At 45.6% G+C, this 21,988-nt stretch overlaps 1 protein-coding gene across 3 annotated transcripts in view; it reads left to right on the forward strand.

The window, feature by feature from the left end:
- The first annotated feature begins 821 nt into the window (after positions 1-821).
- The window catches only part of SLC1A4 (solute carrier family 1 member 4), a 41,437-nt gene continuing 20,270 nt past the window's right edge, over positions 822-21,988 (forward strand). For 2 of the 3 annotated variants that reach the window (XR_008576488.1, XM_054821259.1), the window contains exons 1-4: positions 831-1,417; positions 11,368-11,410; positions 12,885-12,947; positions 19,301-19,467. Coding sequence is in view for 2 of the 3 variants with exons in the window: in XM_054821259.1 (XP_054677234.1) it covers positions 906-1,417; positions 11,368-11,410; positions 12,885-12,947; positions 19,301-19,467 (785 nt within the window). In the remaining variant the exon portion in view is untranslated. Of the gene's footprint in view, positions 1,418-11,367; positions 11,411-12,884; positions 12,948-19,300; positions 19,468-21,988 lie in introns of all 3 variants that reach the window. The other variant, XM_054821258.1, reaches the window with a different exon arrangement.

Here is a 21,988-nt window from a genome sequence, read left to right on the forward strand (position 1 = left end):
TTTGAAAGCCCCAAGTGTCCTTTATCAGCCCCCCGTACCATCAGACATCATCTGCTCCTCAGACAACACACTTGTGTGATCAGACGTGGGTTTCAGCCCAGTTCCTGAAGGAAGCGTGCTTGGAGCCCACATGTCTGTGCCACCCTGCCAGCAACAAGCCCACGGACCCACTGGGATGTCTTTGACTGTGGGGACAGGAGGCACACCTGTCGAGGTGCAGAGGATGGCTCCTGCCTCTCCAAGAGCTTCCAAGAGAGGAGGTGAACACTGAGGGGATGTGTGTGAGCCGTGGGACACTGAGGGGATGCATATGAAGCACAGGGACACTGAGGGGCCATAGGTGAGCTGTGGGACACTGAGGAGCAGACACGTGCGAGCTATGGGACACTGATGGGCATGTGTGAACCATGGGGACACTTAGTGGGACGCTTAGGGAGACACTTAGGAGACGTGTGACCTGTGGGGACACTGATGGGGACATGTGTGACCCGCAGGGAGACTGAGGGGGACACTGAGGGGATGTGCATGAGCCACAGGGACACCGAGGGGGGCACTGAGGGGATGTGTGTGAACCATGAGGACACGTAGGGGCCGTATGCGACCCGTGGGCACGCCGAGGGCGCGTGGGTAGGGCGCGGGCGGGTCCGTGGGGGCGCAGAAGTGACGTGCGGAACCCGCGCGCGGCGATGGCGCTGAGGAGACCCAGGCCGGCAGGCAGGCGGCGTGTCCGGCACGGGCGGGCTCTCCTATTCGTGGGCGGGGCCGCGCCTGATCGGCACCACCCCCCGAGGGCGTGGCGCAGGGTCCTGTCAGTCACTCGGGCAGCGCTCGGTAGTGGCACACGAGGCGCCGCGCAGGCAGACGGAGAGCGGGGAGGGCGCCGCCGCTCTGCCGTGCCGGGCAGCATGGAGGCGGCGGCGGATGAGGAGAAGGCGGGCAACGGCCACGCAGAGGGCCCGGCGGCGGCGGAGCGGAGCGGAGGGGGTCGGCTGCGGGGCTGCCGGGGCTTCCTGCGGCGTAACGCGCTGGTGGTGCTGACGGTGTCGGGGGTGGTAGCTGGCGTGGCGCTGGGCGCCGCCGTGCGCGGTGCTCAGCTGAGCCCGGCGCAGGTGGCCTACCTGGCCTTCCCGGGGGAGCTGCTGCTGCGAATGCTGCGGATGGTGATCCTGCCGCTGGTGGTGTGCAGCCTGGTGTCGGGAGCCGCCAGCCTGGACACCCGCTCGCTCGGCCGCTTGGGAGGCATCGCCCTCGCCTATTTCCTAGGCACCACGCTGCTGGCCTCCGGCCTCGCCATCGCCCTCGGCTTCATCGTCCGCCCTGGCGCCGGCGCCTCCGCCCTCAACGCCCCCGGGCTGGGGCTGCCGAGCGCCGTGCACACCAGCAAGGAGACGGTGGACTCCTTCCTCGACCTCGTAAGGTGAGGCCGCCCCGCTCCCCCCCATCTCCTCCCTCCTTCCCGCCCTCCCTGCCGCAGCCGGAGGATGATGACAGACCCGGCGGTGTTGCACGTTGCAGCCGGCGGCTGGGGAACCCCCTCCTCCCCCCTCCTTCCCCCCCTCCTCCCCCCTCCTTTTTCTCATCCTCCTCCTTCTCCTTCTTCTTCTCATCCTCTTTCTCGCTTCTCCAGAGGCACCACCTTCTGCCTAGGTATCCACAGCCTGGTCAGGTTTAGGGCTGCGTGATGCTCTGTGCCTCTTCCCCCTTTTATTTTTAATTTTGGCTGGGTGGCTGAAAGGATGAGTCAAGGCGTGCTCAGAGCTCTGGGTGCCTGGGCCCGTTTTTGGTCCTGCTTGGAGGGAGAGCGGCTCCTGGGTGCTCGCTGCAGGGCAGACATGGCCTTGCCTAGCACCTTCTCCTGCCCCACTGCTTGTCGTTGCCTGTCTCCCGCAGGCAGGGCAGGGCAGCTCTCCCCATTCCTCACACACACCTTTTTTTTTTTTTTGTCTCCTCACACAAATGCCAACCTGCCTTTTATAGTGCCCTCCTGTAGGTTTGGGCATGGAAATGCAACCCCAAATTTCCATTGAGGACATACCCCAGATGTAGTCCAGCGTGAGGACAGCCTGTATGTTTGTGAGCTGTCCATCCCACCTCTGCACCTTGCAAAGACAAGACTCGCATTCCCCACAACTACCTGGAAGCAAGGCTTCCACTTCTAACCAGATCGTAGTCTTTTTGTTTTATTCTTATTCATTCTTACAAAGTTGCAGACTTCACCTTTTCTTTTTTTCTCAGAGCCCATGTCCTGTTGAGATCTCTCTAGCTCTTTAAATAAGAGAGGAACACTTACACAAATGAGGCAAACATCTAGCTAGCTTTTTGAGTATCGGACTTCCAACTGCAGTCTCTTGTGCTTTGATGAATCTTGGTGCAGAATCCCAGATGTGAACAGTTGATGTGTTTTGTTATCCCAGGTCTGGGTCACAGGGAGGTAACCTGTGTACCAGTGAAGTGGCTGGAGAGTTGTGCTTAGCAGATATCTTGGTAATTACAAAGCTGAGTGCATGAGTTTTATTTAGATCATTTGCTTTGCTTTTGTGACTTCAGTTTTTCAGCTGAAAGGCTTTTTCAGTGTGTCTGGGTAAACAAATGTGGCAACAAAGATAAAAAGAGTTTATAAAAAAAGCCAAATCAACAACAAAAAAACCCCCAAACACAAAGCTGTGTTTACAGATCCATGTTAATGTGCTTTTCTCCCCCAGAGAGAGGTATGTTCCCTTTGCACAGAAAGTAAGTCTGGTTTGTCCCATTGGCAACCACGTACCTGGTGTCCTGGGCCCGCCTCTCTTAAGGACCAACAATTATGGACCTCTCTTAAGGACCAGCAATTCCTGACAGAGCACATTAAGAAGTAAAAACAGGATGGTGAGAGTAGGTGGGCTGACTGTGAAGGTGACATGGAATTGAATTGAAATGTAGGCAGGTGAAGGAAAATTACAAAGAAAGGAGTCAGGACAACCAGGAGAGCTGGGAAGACAACTATAGCGGTGGCTGGCCCGAGTACATCCTCGCATGGCTGCTGTAGCTGGTGTTGCATTCCTGTGTTGCCACGCAGCAGAGTAGGAGGTAGCTGAGAAACTGGGCAGGGATGCTCCAGTGAGCTTCAGGCTGTGGGTAACATCTGTGAAGGTGGGAGCAGAAAGCTGCTTCTTGGTCTGGTCTATAAATGCAGGTGGAGAGTTAATCTTTGACGGGGTTATAATGGTGATGGGATTGAGTCCTTAACTCCAAAGTAATGCTCATATCTATGAGACTTTGGTAAAGCATGTGGGTTGCAGAGGGGTTTGCTTCTGGGAAATGAGGGGCCAGGGGCTTTCCCCCAGTGCATGTACAGTGGGCTGTGAATTCAGCTTTTTCTTGGAAGGGCTGTTGCAGCCACATTATTGGGCAGTCCAGTTGTCACAGCAGTGACAACGAAATCCAGTCCATAAAAGACATGTTTGGACGTGGCCACCACTAAAAGTCCCAGTCTTAGCACAAATCCCCAACAGACCCAGGGTGGAGAAAGTTATGTGATTTTCTGGAAATAAAAAAAGGCAGAGAGAAAGAGATGTTGTTGTTGTTGTTTATTTATTTCTTGAAAATATGGGTGTTCTGGTTTGAGCATCGATCTTGGTCCGTGCTGTGGTGGAAGGTACCAGAGTAACCTCATCTATTGCCTTCCATGTGGGTGGGTCTTGCAGCATCCTGCTCTTTGCTTTTCCTTTTCTCTTTCCATCATGAAACTTTGTATTAGATGTATTAGATGCAAGAAAACTTTGTTTTCAATCATGTCACAAGACTGTCCTTCAAGGCTTCACTGCTCAGTTTCAGATAAAAGGTAAAAATGAGGCACAAATAATAGCAAATAAAATAGCTAAACTGAGTCCACCATACAGCACTGAAAGCAGATGAAAATGTAGCCCCAAGGGAGAAACAGCAAAGAGGAAATCACAGCTGTGAATCAGTATTTGCCATGGCTTCTGCAGGGACGACACAGGGTGTCCTTTCCCAGGATGCAGATCCCTTCTGCTTTTGGGTAGTGTATTAGTTAATGACCAAAAGATGTTGCTTTCCATTGTCACAACGATGTCTGGAGGCCAGTTTAATGCTTGGTTGTGGTTTTCTGTTTCCAAGTCTAAAGCTTCCACACAAACATGGACCTATACATGCAGACATGACTTCTGGAAAAGAGATTTATCTTGGGCTTTGGTACCAAAATGAACGATGACTCACTGGTGAACTAAAAGGCTGTCTCTGTTCTGTTTTGTCCATTGACTGTAACCTCCAAGTCCAATTTGTCTGCCTTCCTCTGGCTGGAGGTGCCGGAGCACCCTCCTGGTTTTCCTTCTGGCAAGTGCAGGAGGCAAGCCTCGAACATGCTGTCCTCTGCCCCAGGACATGGGGTGGGGACAGCAGAGCTGTCTTTGAGCCCCATAGCAGGGATGCTGATGGCTCATCTCATCTTGGGTCTGTCATGCAGGCAGCTCTTCGGAACACCCTACAAGGTGAGCATGGCCAAAGGCAGGGAGAGGCTGCAGCTCAGTGATCATGGCAGCAATCCAGCAAGTGTTCAGATGTGCTTCCACAAGGCTGGTGGCTTAAAAAAACCAAACAAAACACAGAAGGTGGGGTGTGGTCTGAACCCAAGGGGGGGACCTTGGATTTCCTTAATTCTGTCCCATGTCAGTGAAGAAAGGCTTCTTCAGAGCACCCAGTTCAGGTTCTTACATTAAGCCAGGCCCTGGAGCACTCTTACTCCACATGCTCGTAGCTGAAAGTGGACCTTGTGAACATCTCCAGAGCATCTGACATGGAGAACAGCTCGGTTATACCAAATAGGTGAGCACTGAGTGCCAGCAGAATATGAAGAGAGTGAAGGGAAATTTTAGAATTTCTGGTTTCGTTCCTTACTTATTTGTTTGTTGCAAAGCAATGGAGAATAAAGAGTGCTTGTCAGCTTGGCTATGAAGTGAGCAGCAGGTGGAGGAAGAGGCTAGCTGTGATATGGTGGGCTCAGCACCCACCTGGGTAGGTGACACTGCAGAGAGCCAGCTTGGCTCTGATGGTGCCAGGCATCTAGCCAGGGAGAAATGGGTGAGGAGGAGAGAGGTGGTGACAAGGAGGTGACTTCAGCCACCGGCTAACACAGCCCACCTATAGCTTGTTGGAAAGCAGTTGAAACAGCAGGATCAAGTGTTTTGCAAGAATCTATTGATTTGTTAACACTTTTGATGGGCAGTTGTCAAGACTGCATGTTTCGATAAGGTCAGAGTTTTGTTTTAGCTCTGATTTATATTTGCTGATTCAACAAAATGAAACAGTTTCACAGGAACCTATTGATCCTGTCAAAATATCCAACAGTGGGTGATCCTGGCATTTCATTTCAGCGAGATCAGTGTTTTGCTGTAATTTTATACAAAAGACTTAATTAGAAAATCTCACTCATCAAAAAGGAACATTTCAACAAAATATTTTATAATTTTTTTAGGGGGAAAAAAGGTCTGGAACAGGCTTTCTTTGCCCAATTTTGGGATGAAAACATGTTTTGAAACTGTGGACCTAGCTTTGAGAAGGGAATTCTGTTTTTAATCCAGCTCTAGCTGTAACAGTCCAGGGATGGAAGGAGGTAGCAGTAGCATCATCAGCTTTTTATAGGAAGGGTACGCAGAGGTCCAGGTGTTTGCCCTGAGCAGTAAGGTCAGGGTTTCTCAGGCTGCCAGGCAAAACTACAAAAGCAATTTTAAATATTATTGCTCCTCACTGCCCTTTCTGTCTCTCTGCTGGAGGTTACCAGCTGTGCTGCCAAAGGGACTACCCACGGCGCCGTCAGCAAGCCTGTGTGTTGGCTACGAGCACCTTCAGAGCCAGAGGGAAGGCAGGCATGAGCTCAGGCGCAGGGAGAAGCCTTGGTCGCATTTTGCTGTCTGGGCTGCAGAACAGATGGCCAGGGTGGACCATGGGGTCCAGAGCACTCATGCAGTGACCCTTGCTCGGGCACCAGTTGCTCCAGTAGCACTTGTTTCCTATAGCCTTGGACTTCCCAATGAGTCACCCAAAAGCAGCAACTATGAAGGCTGTCTCTCACATCCCAGTGTGGAAAGAGAGCAAAAGTTGATCGTTAGGAGAAGAAGGGGAGATGCCACTTTTGTGGTGATAAATAGAGTAAGAAGTGACTGGGGAACAGCTGCAGTTAACACCAACGGCGGGTTCCAGAGATAGGCTAACCACTGGGTTTCATAGCTGGGTGGCCAGCTCTTACTCTGGGATACCCTCAGGAAAAAGGGAAGTAGTAAATGCTGCTGCCCACCTTTGCTTCTGTCGTTTTCTGAGCCTGGATCGTCTCTTGAAGTATAGGGATTGCTGACTGATTTTTTTTGTAGGAACAATTCAATGTTTTCATTCATATGCCTGCACTATCTGGTGGGGTTTTGTTGGGTTTTTTTCAGGAAGCCTCTGAACATTTCTGCTCCTTCCTTTTGTTCTTTATATTCATTACCTTTTACAACTGATTTCCCCCCCAGTTATGTTTTATTTTCCAAGCAACAAAGATGCAGACTGGACTATTAAGGCAAAAAACTACCAAATATCTGCTATAAATAATCACTTTTTCAAGTTTCTCTGTGTTAAAGCAAATGCATGCACTCATAAATATGGAATCATAGAATGGTTTGGGTTGGAAGGGACCTCAAAGATTATCTAGTTCCAACCCCCCTGCTATGGGCAGGGATACCCTCCACGAGACCATGTTGCCCAAAGCCTCATCCAACCTGGTCTTAAAATATGTATATGTCCAGGGCATGTATTGTACATCCACATACATATCAAAAAGCAGATGAGAAAAATTGTTGTGTGATATTGAATTAAAATCTTGGGACAGAAAGAAAAATACAGGTACTGGAGCAATCCAAACTGGGCTCTGGAGGGTTGCAACAGATGGCAATAAAGTTGCTGTCAGTGGACTCCTACCATTGAAAACACTTCATTGAAAAAAACTAGGAGATAGCGCAACACAGAATATTTTTTCTAGGCTTTCTCACAAAAATATGTTTTCAGCAGCAAAGTTTTTGGCGTCGGATGTGGAACCTTTTTGTAAGAAGCAATGCAAGAGGAATGTGTAGTATTTTCGGGTTTCATTCTGCTTGCCTGAATTTCCCTTCGTGCTTTTGCTGCCAGAGCAAAGTTGTTTGCAGAGCTCGAGCAACATAACTGTTTCTAAACAATTATTAATAATAATCCCTTACACATGCAATGAAGGAGTTCCTGTGCCATCCTTATCCTGCTGGTGGAAAGATACAGGGTAAGGAAGAGAGGAATTTGCCCGTAATATCAAAATTGAGAAGGATGGAAGCTACAGCCCCTTTTTGTTCCCTTTACAGCCCCAGGTTTCCTTGATCATCTGTGATTCCCACTTGCAGATGCTGCAGCTGAACTAAGATTTCTGTTAGAGCAAAAATGCAGTGAGACCTTCCTGGTAAAATTGGTTAGGGGAGTAATGGTCCCTTCTTGCCTAGTGGGAGCAGCTTTTCACTGGAGAAAAGAAAAAAGCTGCATTTATCTGGCTGTGCATGGGGAAATGGTGTGATGAGTACAGTATTCAAATAAAGTATTCAGACCCTGAAACTCCCATCCTTGGTGCTGCCGCTTTCTGGTTCCTCTTTTAAGAGGATCCGAGACGGGTGCTTTCTCACACTGTGCGTTGTGCAGGTACGTGGAGGTTTCCTGGCTCAGCCCAGCTGCCACTCCAGCCCCAGGACACAGCTGTCACCCTTGACAGCTGTCCAATGGATTTCTGATTTTTTTGGGGGGAGGCAGAGGGGAGGTGGGCTGTCTGCATGACTTGCAACAGGCAGAGAGAGATTTTTCTGCCTGGTGCTCGGCGAGAGGAATAAAGTCTCGCTGTACCACCTACTTCGTCTTTACACCACAAAGGCGGTTGGGTCTGTGTGTGGGTAATCCATCCCTCCCCGTGGAGCAAGGTCCCAGTAGCAGTGGAGTACCTGGTATGCATGCAGCACGTCTATCCCCCTGCCGTAACGTTGTGTATCGCTGGCTTGTATCATTCGTGCCACGTACAGCAAATTTCATCTTTCTTCATCAAGAGGCCAGGGCTGCCTGATCCCAGACCCCTGTGCCGGGCTCCTTATCACCCAGGCTCAGGGTTTCCTCAGCAGTGTGCTCTTGCGATAGCCCTATCTGCTTCAAAAAGGTAACTGTGTTCTCTAGAATGGGTCATAGCAGTGGTAGGGACAGGGCCATTAGAAACAGCAGCAATAGTGAGGAATCCAGTGATATAACTGTGGTGATTTCTTTAAACTCCACGTTCACATCTGGTACGGGCTTTTGAAGCTAAAAAAACCTTCTCAAGATTTATTTGGTCCACACAGAAAAACCAACTGGCAGACACCCACATTTAATTTGCATGCCAAATTACCCAGCTCATCAGCTTTCCTGTTCCCTGGTTCACCCAGACAGGAGGGATGTTTGCGCTTCCCCGTGCGACTCCTCCACTTGGGTTTGGGATCACGGCAAACGTTGGCTCGCAGGAACAGAGCTGGGTCTGGATTTCTGTGGTGGGTGAACTTTGCCTTGCTATGCGTGATGAGCAAAGCCTACAGGCACAAGCACATGATGAGCCCAGGCAGGTCACCGGCCAGCTTTTGGCTCTCCCTGGAGCATGCAGCATCTTGACCCATTTTTTTAGGCATTGCTGTGGTGTTCTTGCACAAATCCACCTTAAGCTAAAAACCTGTGTCCTGACCCACCCGTAATTAAAGCTTAATTTAATTCGCATGCCGATTGATCTTAGGTGAGCAACGAGTGTAGTCTGTGCAAAACTCATGCCTCTAAGACAAGCCATTTATTTGTTGGTTGTTTTTTATGAGCTGACACATTTTGTTCTTAAACTTCAGGATTTGAAAGAAAGAGGAGCAAAACATTAGTTTATGTGTTGTTGGGACTTTGCAGTCAGGTGTACTTAAAGGTTGGATTGAACAAGAACACACAGCTCTTTCTGAGCTGCTGAATTAAGATCCATATTTTTTACTTAGTGGATTGTCAAAAATGTTCTTTGCTGTCCTCAGAGTTGAGTCTTGCAACCTGTGTTCCAGCAATAGAGTGACTGCTACGTGCTCGTATTTGAATAGCTTTAGTGCTGTTCACACTTGAAGCAAGAACCTACGCCTTGCCTTGCTGTAGCAGGGCTGCTGGCATCACTCAAGTATATGCTTTAAGTATATGCTTGGAGTTAAGTTAGTGTTTAATTACTGAGGCCCATGCCTGACATACTGTGTAAATTATGGATGGTTTGGTTTCTTGGCCACATTTAAACATTGGAGAACCATATTGTTTAGGCTTTAGAATTGCTTCCTTTGGCTTTGTTTCGTCAGGATGGAAAAGCTGATTTAAAAAAAAAAAAGTAATTTGATTTCTGGTTGGTTTTCAGGGTTTTTTTCATCTCTTTGCTTCTTCAAAATCCAGTCACTTTTTTTGTTTTTTAAAAAAAAGTAATCATCCTGCTATGAAAAATCAAAAAGAAATATCCTTATTCTCCTAACAGCATGTTATGTGGTTGGGTTTTTTGTTTGCTTTTGGTTTAGGGGGGTTTTTTTTTTGTTAAAACTGTGTGCTGAGCCTAGGCCCATTTGTATATGTGATATTTTTCTCCCGATAAAAGTAAGTTTGCTTTTACTTTACATGAGGTTTTTATTCACCAGACAGTTCCAGCTGTGCAAGAATTGATGCTCGTTAGCTGTTCCATTGACCTTAAGTGACCAGTTCTTAAGCATCTTTGCAGAGTTAGAGCTTTCTCTCCTACTTTGAGAGCTGTATTCTCAAATTTTAAGGAGAAAAAGTTGCTGTTTGTTTCATGCTCAGTGGAACATAGACTCCAAAAACCAAATTATTCTTAGAGCAATTTGGCTTTTGCCACTGCCTCCTAATACACTTGTAATGGAGCAGAGAGAGAGGCTGAGGTAGTTCACAGCAGCCACTTGTTTGATGAAGGTCCATGTACTTCATGTTGCTGTCAAGGCTGTGGGAAAAGCCTCACTGTGCAGCAGGATAACGGGAGTTATGCAATGGAAAAGACCAAAGTCCTTTTCTGTACCATATCTTAATCTCCCTCTTGCTTTCAAAGATTTGACTCTCCTGCTCCGTTTCTTGCTGTGGTTCGGATTTGCACTTTCCATGTCATTTGTGGAATGATCACAACTGAGAGCCTGGTTTAAAATCGTGTTTGCCAGGGCAGCTACAGCAAAAACTGGGAGGACGTTAGCAGGGCACAGCCTGGAGGTAGCTGCAGCTTCCTCGGAGCAGCTACCCAAATGCTTTCTGCCACGGTTAACTGGTTATGGGTAAGGTCTTTCGTTTCCTTACCGTAAGGAGGTACAAGAACTCTTGATGTACTCGGCTGGCAGTATTTTCAGTTCATACCCGTAACCTTCCTGCCCTCACCAGCTAAGGTCCTGCTGTGACCCCAGAGATCAGCTTTTATTCCTATTTTGCTTTCTGACACAGCAAAAAAGGCTGCCATTTGGCTAGGGGAACACATGCTCTTTGCCCACCACAAGGGGAGAAAGGAAGTGTAACAACTATAAAATACAAGAAGTGAGTTTTTCCTTACGTGGTCCAGTTAACCATTTTTCCTGTTCTTGTTGCTTCATAGATGCACATATCCACTGGATGCCCAGTAGAAGTGTACATCGCTTTGCATACTATTCTCTCTGCAGAAACCTGATGCTCAATTTGCATTTCTGTATGAAGGCACTACCAAATTCAGATGTTGCAACTTTCCATATGAGTTGTCCCTACTTTCATCTGTGCTGTTTAACCCCTTAAGCCCTTGCGGACAGCTGCTGGCCTGTGATACTGTTCTGCTTTACCTTGGTGTTCAGGGAAGCTGACCTTGTTGTGTTGAAGGGTTAAGCCGTTTTCTTAAGTGGATTTTTCTGATTGGATTGTCCTTTGTGTTGATGCTGTGAGAAATGTCTAATCACACGAGTAATGTTAAAAATCTTCCTGACCCTGGAGGCCATAAGCTGTTGCTGCAGCTGGTGCGGCTAAGCCAGTTTCTGTAGCCACTGGCAGATGGGTGTGTATAACTAGCATTGTGTCTGATTGCCTCTGGTGTCCCTACCCAAATGGTTAGGTGTGGCAGACAAGCAGGGACCTTTTTACGTCAGCAAAAGAAGGTGGTGTTCACACCTCTGGAGATGCAGCAAGACATCTGTTCTGTGCTCCCAGAGTATCTTCCGTAGTACATACCTCACTAGTGCCAGTCTGCCTGTCTTTGCAAAAGGAATTCAGTTTCTGAGAGTAAAGCACCTTGGTGTGTTCGTTTCAGAAGTCCTACAAGAAATATTTCATTTTCTTGTTTGTATTTTACAGAAACCTGTTTCCTGCAAATCTTGTTGCTGCAGCGTTCCAAACGGTAAGATACGTGTGGACTTTTGACATTAGCTACAGTGTGCAGACAAAGTGACTGCTCTTTTTTGAAAAAGAGATGTAGAAAGATGTAGAAAGTACCAAGATGTAGAAAGATGTAGAAAGTACCAAAAGTTAATTTATTTATAATAGGTGGGATTTTTAAAAGCACCTGATGTAATCAGACATACAGCTTCTGTAGCAAATGGTTTGATTTTGAAAAATACGCCTCAAACAAAAGCATATTTGTAGCCTATGTTTTGTACCTCCACCAAAAATGTTCTTTTAAGTTTTATACTTTGGGTGCTGTGTTGGGCAGCAGTGGCAGCTCTGCTTTGTGTCAGGCTCCTTGTTACTTTGCAGGAGCTAGCTGGGAAAACCCTTGGGTACGTAGTTTGGAGCTGGGCTTAGAACAGACTAAAGACTTTTAGGCTCCCATGTGTGTAAGCGTTACCTGTTGCCTGATGCTTTTATTCAGTATTTTCCTTTGTATCCCTTGCTGGATTAATTGCTCAGCCTGGCTTCTCTTCTGACAGAGGACAAAGTGTGGTAGGATGGTAACTGGTACCAGAACATAGTGTGGTCTAAACTGATGGACAGTAGCTGTGGAGCTCCAAGAAGATTTTTATTATTGCTCATTTTAGATGACTGGATAGACACTGTTGAGAATATTGCTGTGGGCCAGTGTGATTCTTTATGGAGAAGAATCACAGGAGCAGAATAATAGTTTTTGCCCTAATGGTATTCTGTGGGTTTGCTTTTGTATCAAAACCAAGGTCAAACTTTTAAAATCAAGTTCTATTTTGAGTGTATACATGATACGGTACAAGTCAACATGCCATAAATAAAAACAGGAGCAATACAAAAATATCATTAAGAAAAGGATATGCTGTGATACCTCAAGTGTCAGGGTTCTGTATGTTCAGGGATGAATTAAAGTCCTCCTTTCCTCTGTGCTGCTGTTGTGACAGGTAATTGGCAAGTACATAAGCTTTTCTTTCCCCTATTTTATATCTAAAGAAAACAAGCCCAAAGAAGTACGCCGCTTTTGCGAGGTGTCTAGCTTATTTATCAAAGTAAACAGTTGCCCTAGATTTTAGATAATTTACTGACAATTTTAATGCCTGCCTTACCATTTCCAACAGTGAAACAGTGCAAGTGCCACTTGCCTTCTGCAGGAGTGAGTGCAACAGTGTGGTGTGTGAGCAACAGCAGGGTGGAGGAGAGGGGAATTCCTCGGCTGCTGCCCAAACCTGGCAGCTCAGAGGGTCACAGAGCACTTCTCTGTTGCCACATGGGGAAGGAGCTGCATATGCTCTCACTCCCTTTTCTTGCACAGGACAGGCTCGTTAGCCTCCATAGTACGGCCTCCAGAACAAGTCTTCCTAAAAGTAATCTACTCCTTGTGAAATGCTAGATGATATGGTCATATTGATGATGTGATCAGCAATTGTTGTTTTGTTTGTTTTCCTTACCTGCAGTATGCAACAGAATATAAGATGCTGCTCAGAAACACTACCTCTGGAAATGTCACGTGGGAAAAGGTAAGGTCGCTTCTTAGGTTTTTATACAAACCCTTGTCAACCGTAATATTTGACTACTTTGTAGTCTTTAATCCTTTCCAGCAGTCATTGGAAAGAAACAAGTACTTTTCTTTGCCTGGAACTGTGACACACACAAGCCAGATGAGTTACACACAGCCACACAAGAAACTATGATGGATAGGAGAGTTGGGCTCAACTGATCTGACCCTTGAGACCTTACTTTTAGGCCATGCTTTCTTAGACCTGGTCTCACTTGATGAAAATTTTTGATTAGTCACTCTGCCTAATGTTTCCCAATAACTTTCTGTAAACTTGGAATTAAAAAGCAATCAGGCTGGCTGAATATGTCCCTTAAACATTACTTTTCATTAACAGTTTGGAGAGAAAGAGCTTTTTTCCACTACCCAAGCAAGGCTCTTTAAAAAAACCCAAACAAAACCACCAATGAAGTGGTTAGTTGAGAATTTTTTTCTTGTTGCCATGCTACTGAAATTGTTTAAAGCAGTAACAAGTGATCTGAAGGAGTAAAAATTATAGACAGAACATTACAAGTAGGCTGCTATTGCAGTGGTGTCAAAAAGGAGACTAATTTGCAGGTGTAGCTGAGTGTTACCTGCCATATGTAGCTCGTAGGACTTCCAGAGATGCTCTGTATCCCATTAAGTGGCATCTCCCCTGCAGTACGGGGCTATCAAACATCTTTATTATTGGCCAGAGCCAACATATTGCAGGTCCAGCAATAATTACTGTTGTCTTACAGGCAGCATGCTGTGAAACAGACCCAGTACCCCAGCCTGTGATGTGTCACCTCACTCCAAATGAAATATCTCATGTGCTTTCATGGGATTTTGGGGAGACAGGTTTGAGACTGGAAATGACTTCCAGGATTATTTTCTATTTCTCAGGTTCATTCTGACTCTCTGAGATCAGTATCGGTTGTTGGGTTACTATATTTTTAATATGATTTGAATGCCCCTAGTGCAAGAGACTTGTAATGTTTGTATTTGTCATGGAAGGGCTCAGCTGGGGCTTGCCCACCAGTTTGTAAAACCATCGACAAAAAAGCAGTTTATGCTCATCCAGAGGGACTCTGAAGCGTAACCCTGAACACAGGAAACGCTGGCCTCATTACCTTCTCCTCGCCACGCATAGTGCGTGAGCAGGCGGTGCAGAACGGTGTGTTTCCAAACTCTGCTTTTGGCTGACAGGCTGAACTTTCACCAGTCCCGGAGACAGGGTGACAGGTGACTTGGATGGCACAAGAAATGAGCAGGGGAAAAGTTAGCCCTTGCCTAGAAGCCTGCTATCACACAGTGAGCGGTCTTGCTGGGAAAGAAGGCAGCTCTATCTGGCCGGGCCTCTGCGCTGTGCCTGTAAGATCCAAGATCTGCACTCACCCCATCTGACATGGATGCGCCGCAATGACTGCAGAAGGGCACTGTGATCCCAAAAGAACACTTTCTCTTCTCACACCATTATATCTTTCAGCAGCCTTGTGCTCCTAAAAACCAAGTGCAGTAGGAAAGGCTGTAACAATGTGCACTTAGACATGTGTGTTTGCTTACAGAGTGTAGAGTTAGTTATTCTTCATTTAAGCAGGAGGAAATGAAAGGTAAGTAAGACTCTTCTTATTCATCTTCAGTGTCAAGTTTGATAGGGGGTCCTTGGCAATCAAACACAGGTCAGGGCCAACCTTATCCATTTGGCATAGGCTTGGCTGTCAAGTACTTTTTTTAATGCTTGCTTGAAGCCATCACCCTTCCTCAAGAGATAAGAATGCATCTTTTGGCAATTTAAAACGTGCGATTCTTTTTCAGTTTTCTTCTTTCGTTTTTGCACTTATCAGACTCCTGTTTGATGCAATATCAGAAAAAATATTCTGAATTTGTCAGTGGTGCCTGTTTTTGCCAGCGGTCATGATGTAAAGGTTATTTCCACTATTACTTTTCCAAAACTTTTCTTCATTTGTTGGATCAAAACCAGAGCTGAGCTTCTTTAGTTCCAAAAGACGCCCTACTGTCTCTAGGGAAAGAGCAGACCAAATAAAAAGAAAGCATCGTCTCAGTTTTGTTAGCTCAGTTTCAGGACTGGTCAGACGATACTATTCATGGGTAGATGATGATTAAGTTTGGAAAGGAAGAGTATGATTTTTGGATAATACATAGTATAAATATCATAGTGATAGAAGTTGGGTTCCAGGGAAACAGGATGATATTCCTACCTAATGTTTTCTTTCATCAGCAGAATATTTGATTGAAGAGGAGAAATTTTTTCCTTCTACTTTTTATATGAATAGCATAGAGCAAAATTTTCCATTGATTATATTTTTCCCCCACCACTGGTTAATAGGTCCTGTCTTCTCTCGCTGATGGTATGAATCACGTAGATGTCTGCTCAGCCACGTCCTTTTTGTTGTTTCACATGCTCCTCTCATGTTTACCTAGCTTTCATGGCTACATCCTCTTTGTTTCTTTGGCAGCAAGGCTTCCTGGGGCATGGGCTATCTCAGTTTCCCATCTGCAGCACAGGGAGACTGTGGAGGACTCCAAGTTCCTCTTGTGGCAGCAGTAAAAATACACAAACTGGTGATTGCTCTTCTTCCTCACATCACATGGCTGCATTTGCTTTTCAGCCACTTACTACTTGGACAGGTCAATGTCAGCAGTTGTTTCCTTTGCTTCAAGAGCTAAAAAACAATAGGATCTTCAGAGAGATTCAAGGACCAGAGGAGCTCCATGAATCTTCCTACCAGAACACATAATTTCAAGCAAACAATAATGTGTCCCATAGTTTATCCAGGAACAAAGCTCTCATTAAAGCTGTTTTTGTTTGGTGTCCACAATGCTGCTTGGTTTGGCAGCTCCTTTGAGGTGATGCACTCATGTTAGAGTACAAAAAGGCCGTTCAGCATCTGCCAGTTTTAGAGGCTGGGATTGAGAGGATCTTCCGTTGAGAATTTACTGCTGGACTCTTTCCATATTGTGCTGCAAGGAGGTGAAATTCCCTGAACACTGCAGATTGCTCCCTGCAAATCAAGGGGATGATTCCCTGCAGTATGTTACCACTCTGTGCAAATGATGGGCCTTCTGCCTAAATCTGCAGTGGTGGAAGGCCATAGGGAATATTGTGTGTGGTAAAGAAATTGTCTCAAGAAGGAGAATGGGAGAGCAAGACCTGAAAGGGAGGACAAGATGACAGTGAATAGAGGGAAACAGCTAAGAAGTTTTTGGTGGCTGTGCACAGAGTCCTCCCTCTGTTCACCAAGAATTCACGGGTCCCCAGATCACAAGAGGAAGCTTGAAGGACTAGTAAGCATGAGCACTTGGAAAACAGCAGCAGCAGTGATCACAATGCTGGGAGCAAGGTAGAGAGAGACATCTCTGTGTGAAAGAAGACTAAACTCTGTATTGTCATTCTGGTGAGGTATAGGGGAGTTTGAGGAGAATTGGCCAATTTATGCACAGTAGACCACTGTGAAATTTAAGAGGAAAGGTGAGAAGCCACCTGTGTCCTGGTTGTAGCTAACTGAAGACGCTACTATCTCTTGCCCTCTAGCTTCCCAAGAACAAAATTCAGCAAGCCTTTGGCACCCATGGCTCTGAAGAAGGTGGAGTGGCTGATACTTGTGGGGATTGAATGACCTAGAAGAGCCCTGCACTTCTCTTAGTCAGTGAAGTCACCTTCCAAATTAAGCACTAGGAGCTCTGGTACTGGTTCTCCTGTGCGCCTCCCAAGCTCTGTGACCCCATGTGCCCTACACAGCTGGTGGGAAGCTGAGCAATCCTCTTGCAGATTCAGTACGCTTCTGCCTCAGTCCTGAGACTAGATCTTTGAGAAGTCCAAATGGTAGCGGGTTGCTGGGCTTCAGGCTCATGTGGTTGCATTTAATGAGTTGAGAAGCAAATCTCCAGTAGAATGAGTTTAAAGGGTGAAGATGGTTTGCAAAACATCAGTATAAAGTAGTATAATGAAATTTCCTCCCAGTAACATCCAAGTCAGGATCCTGGGCACTTTCAGCAGCTTGAAACATTGAATTTCTGTTCCATAGCAAAGTTTGATAACTATTTTTTTCTGAATGAGAGCCAAAACAAAAGAGCATTCAATGTTTTAAGGATTTTTTTTTTTTTGTGGAAAAAGTTTGGGCCCATTATGGTAAGATTCTGTTCCAAGCTGAACTTTTCATATTAGCCTTGTATCAAATGATCCCAATATAAGATTTTATATCATAAAATAACAGAAAAAATCCAAAAACCAACCAAACAAAAAACCCCCCAGAAGGCCAAACAAACAACAAAGTGAAAAGTTATGTCAAAATTAGAGTGTTGCATTCACTCCATGTGAATGAAGTAAGTGTTTCTTTTCTGGTGTAAAAATGTTCACATTTTGCCCAGGTTGACATTTCCAAGAGAAAGCTTTGGTTTTGATGAAGTGACATGGCAGCATTATTTTACTACACATTTACTTTCTTCCTGCTAATAAATTAGTCATAAAAATTTAGGACTCGTATATCTATGAGTACATTGTTACTGATAAATTGCCACTGAAATTTTGTTAGATTCTCTTCATCCTTATGGTAAACCTTATCTGCTACCCTAGAGTTAGATTTTACCAACAGAAGTGGAAAATAGAAAAAAGTGTGCATGTCATGTACACAGACAGTTTATTCAATTAATAGGTGGGTGTCATTTTTTTTGTGTCTAATTTTTCTAACCACAGAAGAGTTTAGGGCCTCCAGGCACATAAAACAGAATATAGACAAAACTATCCAGACAGAAAAGTGTTACTGTGTGTGGAGAAAGCAGCACATTTCTTCAGACATCTCTGGAGATATACTGCACCCTATTCTTAATAGCCTGTCCATGTTTTCAATTCTTTCAATCAGAAATTCATTACATACTGACAACTTAGCCCTGAACAAGCAAAAATTGCAGATCCTATATCTAATTATTAAAAAAAGCCAGAACCTTTATTGTTTGTAAACATTTTTGTTAACAGCAGTTTAGCCTTCATGCTTTTGTGTATAATTTATGTTTTATCCCCTTTCCTGCAGTACTTTATTTCCACTTGCCACTAAGAAACAGTCCAGCTTAGTATACTTCCAGCAAAAACATCATCTCAAGTAGGCTGGTTTTATCAGATTTAGCAGATCAGTATCCCGAGTTCTTTAGTCAATATTCATTTCAAGCTTTTAGCTCAGAATATATTTTTCTTTCCTAGTGTTGAGCTAGTGTCTACTTAAACTAGCCAGAAGGGCAAAACTTGTATACAAACCTAATCTGTTTTAGAAGCTCTTCCAAAGAAAACAACAATTTGACATGTTGAGCTTGTACTGCCAAGTTGGGGGGGAGAAACCAGTTTGTCAAAACAATTATATTTTTACAAAGCCACAAGAACACTCATTCAGTTTGTATGATACTACATTGCCAAACAAGGTCCAGCTGTCTCTCAGAAACAAACCGTGAAGGACCAGCAGAGCATACTTGTGAGTAGACAAGTTTTTGTCAATAGGTGGATCCTGTCTTTATCCTCTTACCACACAGCCACATGATTTCTGAGAAGGGGAACAGGTATTTCTTCTGTGCTGTCTGTATCTCCCATGGCTGACGTGGACAGATGAATGAGTAGGTTTCCATGGCTTGCTACCTTTCTCTGCCCCTCTCCCCCCCCTTCTGCTTCATGACATTGGTATTCTCATGGTTTTCACTTTGGTATAAATATTGCACTAAAGTGATGGAGCTGGCAGTTTCTGAGAGCAGATTCCCATCAGAGATGTCAGGAAATAAGAGCATGTTTGGGGCCAGACCGCTGCAAGCCTCTTGCAGGTGTCATTTGTTTGAGGTGGTAGAATATCATAGTGCTGACAGCGAATGATGCTTGGTGGAACAAGCAGAGCTAGGAAGTCAGTATCATTGATATCTGCCATTTATACCTGTGGTCTTTCCCACACCCTTCTTCCCTCCTGGAGAAACAGGGAGGAAAGTTTCAGTCTTTTAACCACACGTGTGTCATTGGTGCTCGTGCTGTTTCGCACCTCCAATGGAGCTTGTCCCGAGTCAACTGGGGAGGTTTGCTGTTCAGGTCACTGAGAGCACATGTATTGTGTTGAAGGGCATGAGGGGAGGTAGTGGCAGGCCCTTTCCAGTGAATCCATGCCAGCTCATAACTAGGCAGGTTTGTATCTGGACTGTGTCCAGATCTTGTTTGGTTCCCTTCAACAAAATAAGTCGTTCTCTCCCACAATAGGTTCTGCTTGTTGATTTCAGATCCATTGGGCAGCAACAAAATGAGGTGACCCCTTTGTTGGGTTTTGTGCTGATCCCACATCTAACAAGCTTCTTTTTTTGCCTCTACAGATCCCTGTTGGTACTGAGATTGAAGGGATGAATATCCTGGGACTGGTGCTGTTTGCTCTGGTTTTAGGAGTGGCACTGAAAAAGCTTGACCAGGAAGGGGAAGATCTGATTCGGTTCTTTAATTCATTCAATGAGGCAACTATGGTCTTGGTTTCCTGGATTATGTGGTAAGTGTGTGACTGCAGATATGTCTGCAGTACAGTATTATGCTCAGTTCAGGAATCTCACCATTTATCCATCTCTCCGGCTTTTTCCTGCCAGATCCCTCATCGCAGCAAAAGTGAATGTCATGGTGTCACATGATGGGGTCTTTTCTTCTTGCTTGTGCCCTGTAATAAGACAGTCACGCATAGCTTAAGGTATCAGTCTGGAACGCTTCAGAGGGCTGCTTAAAAATCCTCTCCAGGACTCCTTTTTGATTAATTAGTTGAAAGGCAGCTTTCTATTTCAAAGCAGCATAAGCCCGTGGCTAGCTGCCATCATATGCCTAAAGCCACTGGCCCTGAATGAACAAAGGAGATGTGAGCAAGTGAGGAATAGGGTCATGTGAAGGCCAGGGATGTTTGTGCTTGGAGTGCACTGTCAAATGCAGTGTATAACTAAAATCATACTTATAGCATCATGCCTTTTTTTGTTGGTCAAAAGGTTACTTGTACTGACCTGAAAGATACCCAAGGAGATCAGAAGGTAGCCCACTCGCTGATACTCATTTGAGAGAAGCCCTGTTGAGTGCAGGAATACAGAGCCCCACCTGTCCACTTGCAACAAAGGGTGATGGAGAACCTATGTCCCTTCGTATAGAAGGGAGGAACAGTCTCCAGGGCTATCCTCTCCATCCTACTGAAACAGTAGTGCTAGCTATTGAGTGTTTTGTTGTTGTTATCAGCAGAGCCTGAGTTATACAGTGGATCTTTAAATCTCTGTTCCTCTTCTGAGATCGCTCTCATTTTCCTGGGTGAAGCAGGAACTAATGTTACTAGCAGAGTGATCAACTGTTTCTTGTTTGTGCTTGCTTCTCCAGAGATGCTTTTTTCCATTTTACATCCCTGAGAGCAGGTATTTCCTAAGGTTGATTGCTTACTTTGTCTCCTGCCTGTTAATGAGCAAATCTATTATTTCACTTACTTCCCCAGAGTCCAGAGGTGTTTATGGGGTGAATGTTGCTCTGACCAATCTCACAAAGCTTTTGGCACCAAAAAAAGTCTGTATGTTAGGATCTGGAGTGCACTGAACTTTCTCAGTTTCTCTTGCCAACCGTGTCCTGGGCTGCATCAAAAGAAGTGTGGCCAGCACGTCGAGGGAGGGGATTCTGCCCCTCTAGTCCACTCTCGTGAGACCCCACCTGGAGTACTGCATCCAGCTCTGGGGTCCCCAGTACAAGAAAGACACTGAGCTGTTGGAGCGAGTCCAGAGGAGGGCCACGAAGCTGATTGGAGGGATGGAGCACCTCTCCTATGAGGACAGGCTGAGAGAGTTGGGGTTGTTCAGCCTGGAGAAAAGGTGGCTCTGGGGAGATCTAATTGCGGCTTACCAGTACCTGAAGGGGGCCTACAGGAAAGATGGTGAGGGACTGTTTATGAGGGAGTGTAGTGACAGGACAAGGGGTAATGGGTTTAAGCTGAAGGAGGGTTGATTTAGATTAGATGTTAGAAAGAAATTCTTTACTGTGAGGGTGGTGAGGCACTGGAACAGGTTGCCCAGAGAGGTTGTGGAGGCCCCATCCCTGGAAGTGTTTAAGGCCAGGTTGGATGGGGCTTTGGGCAACGTGGTCTAGTGGAGGGTGTCCCTGCCCACGGCAGGGGGGTTGGAACTAGATGATCTTTGAGGTCCCTTCCAACCCAAACCATTCTGTGATTCTATGATTCTTGCTAGGGAAGAAACCAGTATTGGAGGAGGCAGGCATCTCTACAGAGCGGTTCAGGCCACCTAAGCTGGGGTAGGACCAGCCTCCTGATCAAGTTTTTTGTCAGGTAGGATGAATCTGGGCCTCAGAGCAGTATCACGGCTGTTCTTGTGCAGCTGGATGGGTCTAGGCTGCTCCCATGAAAACAACAGTACTAATACGTCATATGTAAAAATAAAAATACTCATAAGGACAGCTAGCTAACAAATTAACAGTGGGCCATTTCTCACTCACTTTCCAAAGCTGTTGGAAAAGCTATAAGCTTACCTTAGCAGAGGTATTTTTCCTCCCGTCATTCTGCATTTTTCATTCTTAGTATTTTCCTCCCTCTAAGAAGTGGAAAGGTTTTATTAAAACAACTGATTTTACACAGGCAGATCTCTGTGTTAGTTGCTGTCATAAGGGATTGAAAAATTCAAAGTGTCAAAGCTTAAGTCTTTTGAGTGTAATTCATTGGGCATTGAATACTAATAGGAGGCAGTTCTTGTATTCAGCTCATTACAGTGCTAACACTTCAAGCCAATCAGTTGGTATATAATCCTTTACTTTGTGGATTATCGGGACCACAGCTGACTCTTAACACCGCAGTGCACCATAGCCCTTACTTGTTCCCTTTCCTTCCATAAGGCTCTTGTGTCACCCTGGCATTTATGCAAAATCTGTCAAGCTGCATGTATTTCCAAAGGATACTTTGGAATGGGTGAAATCATACTACCAAGAAAAAAGGCAGCTTGTGCTTGTATCTAGTCCCATTCAAGAGCCACTCTCATGTTTAGCAGCACTTT

Source organism: Grus americana, chromosome 3 (assembly GCF_028858705.1).
Source record: "Grus americana isolate bGruAme1 chromosome 3, bGruAme1.mat, whole genome shotgun sequence".
Classification (NCBI taxonomy): Eukaryota; Metazoa; Chordata; class Aves; order Gruiformes; family Gruidae; genus Grus; species Grus americana.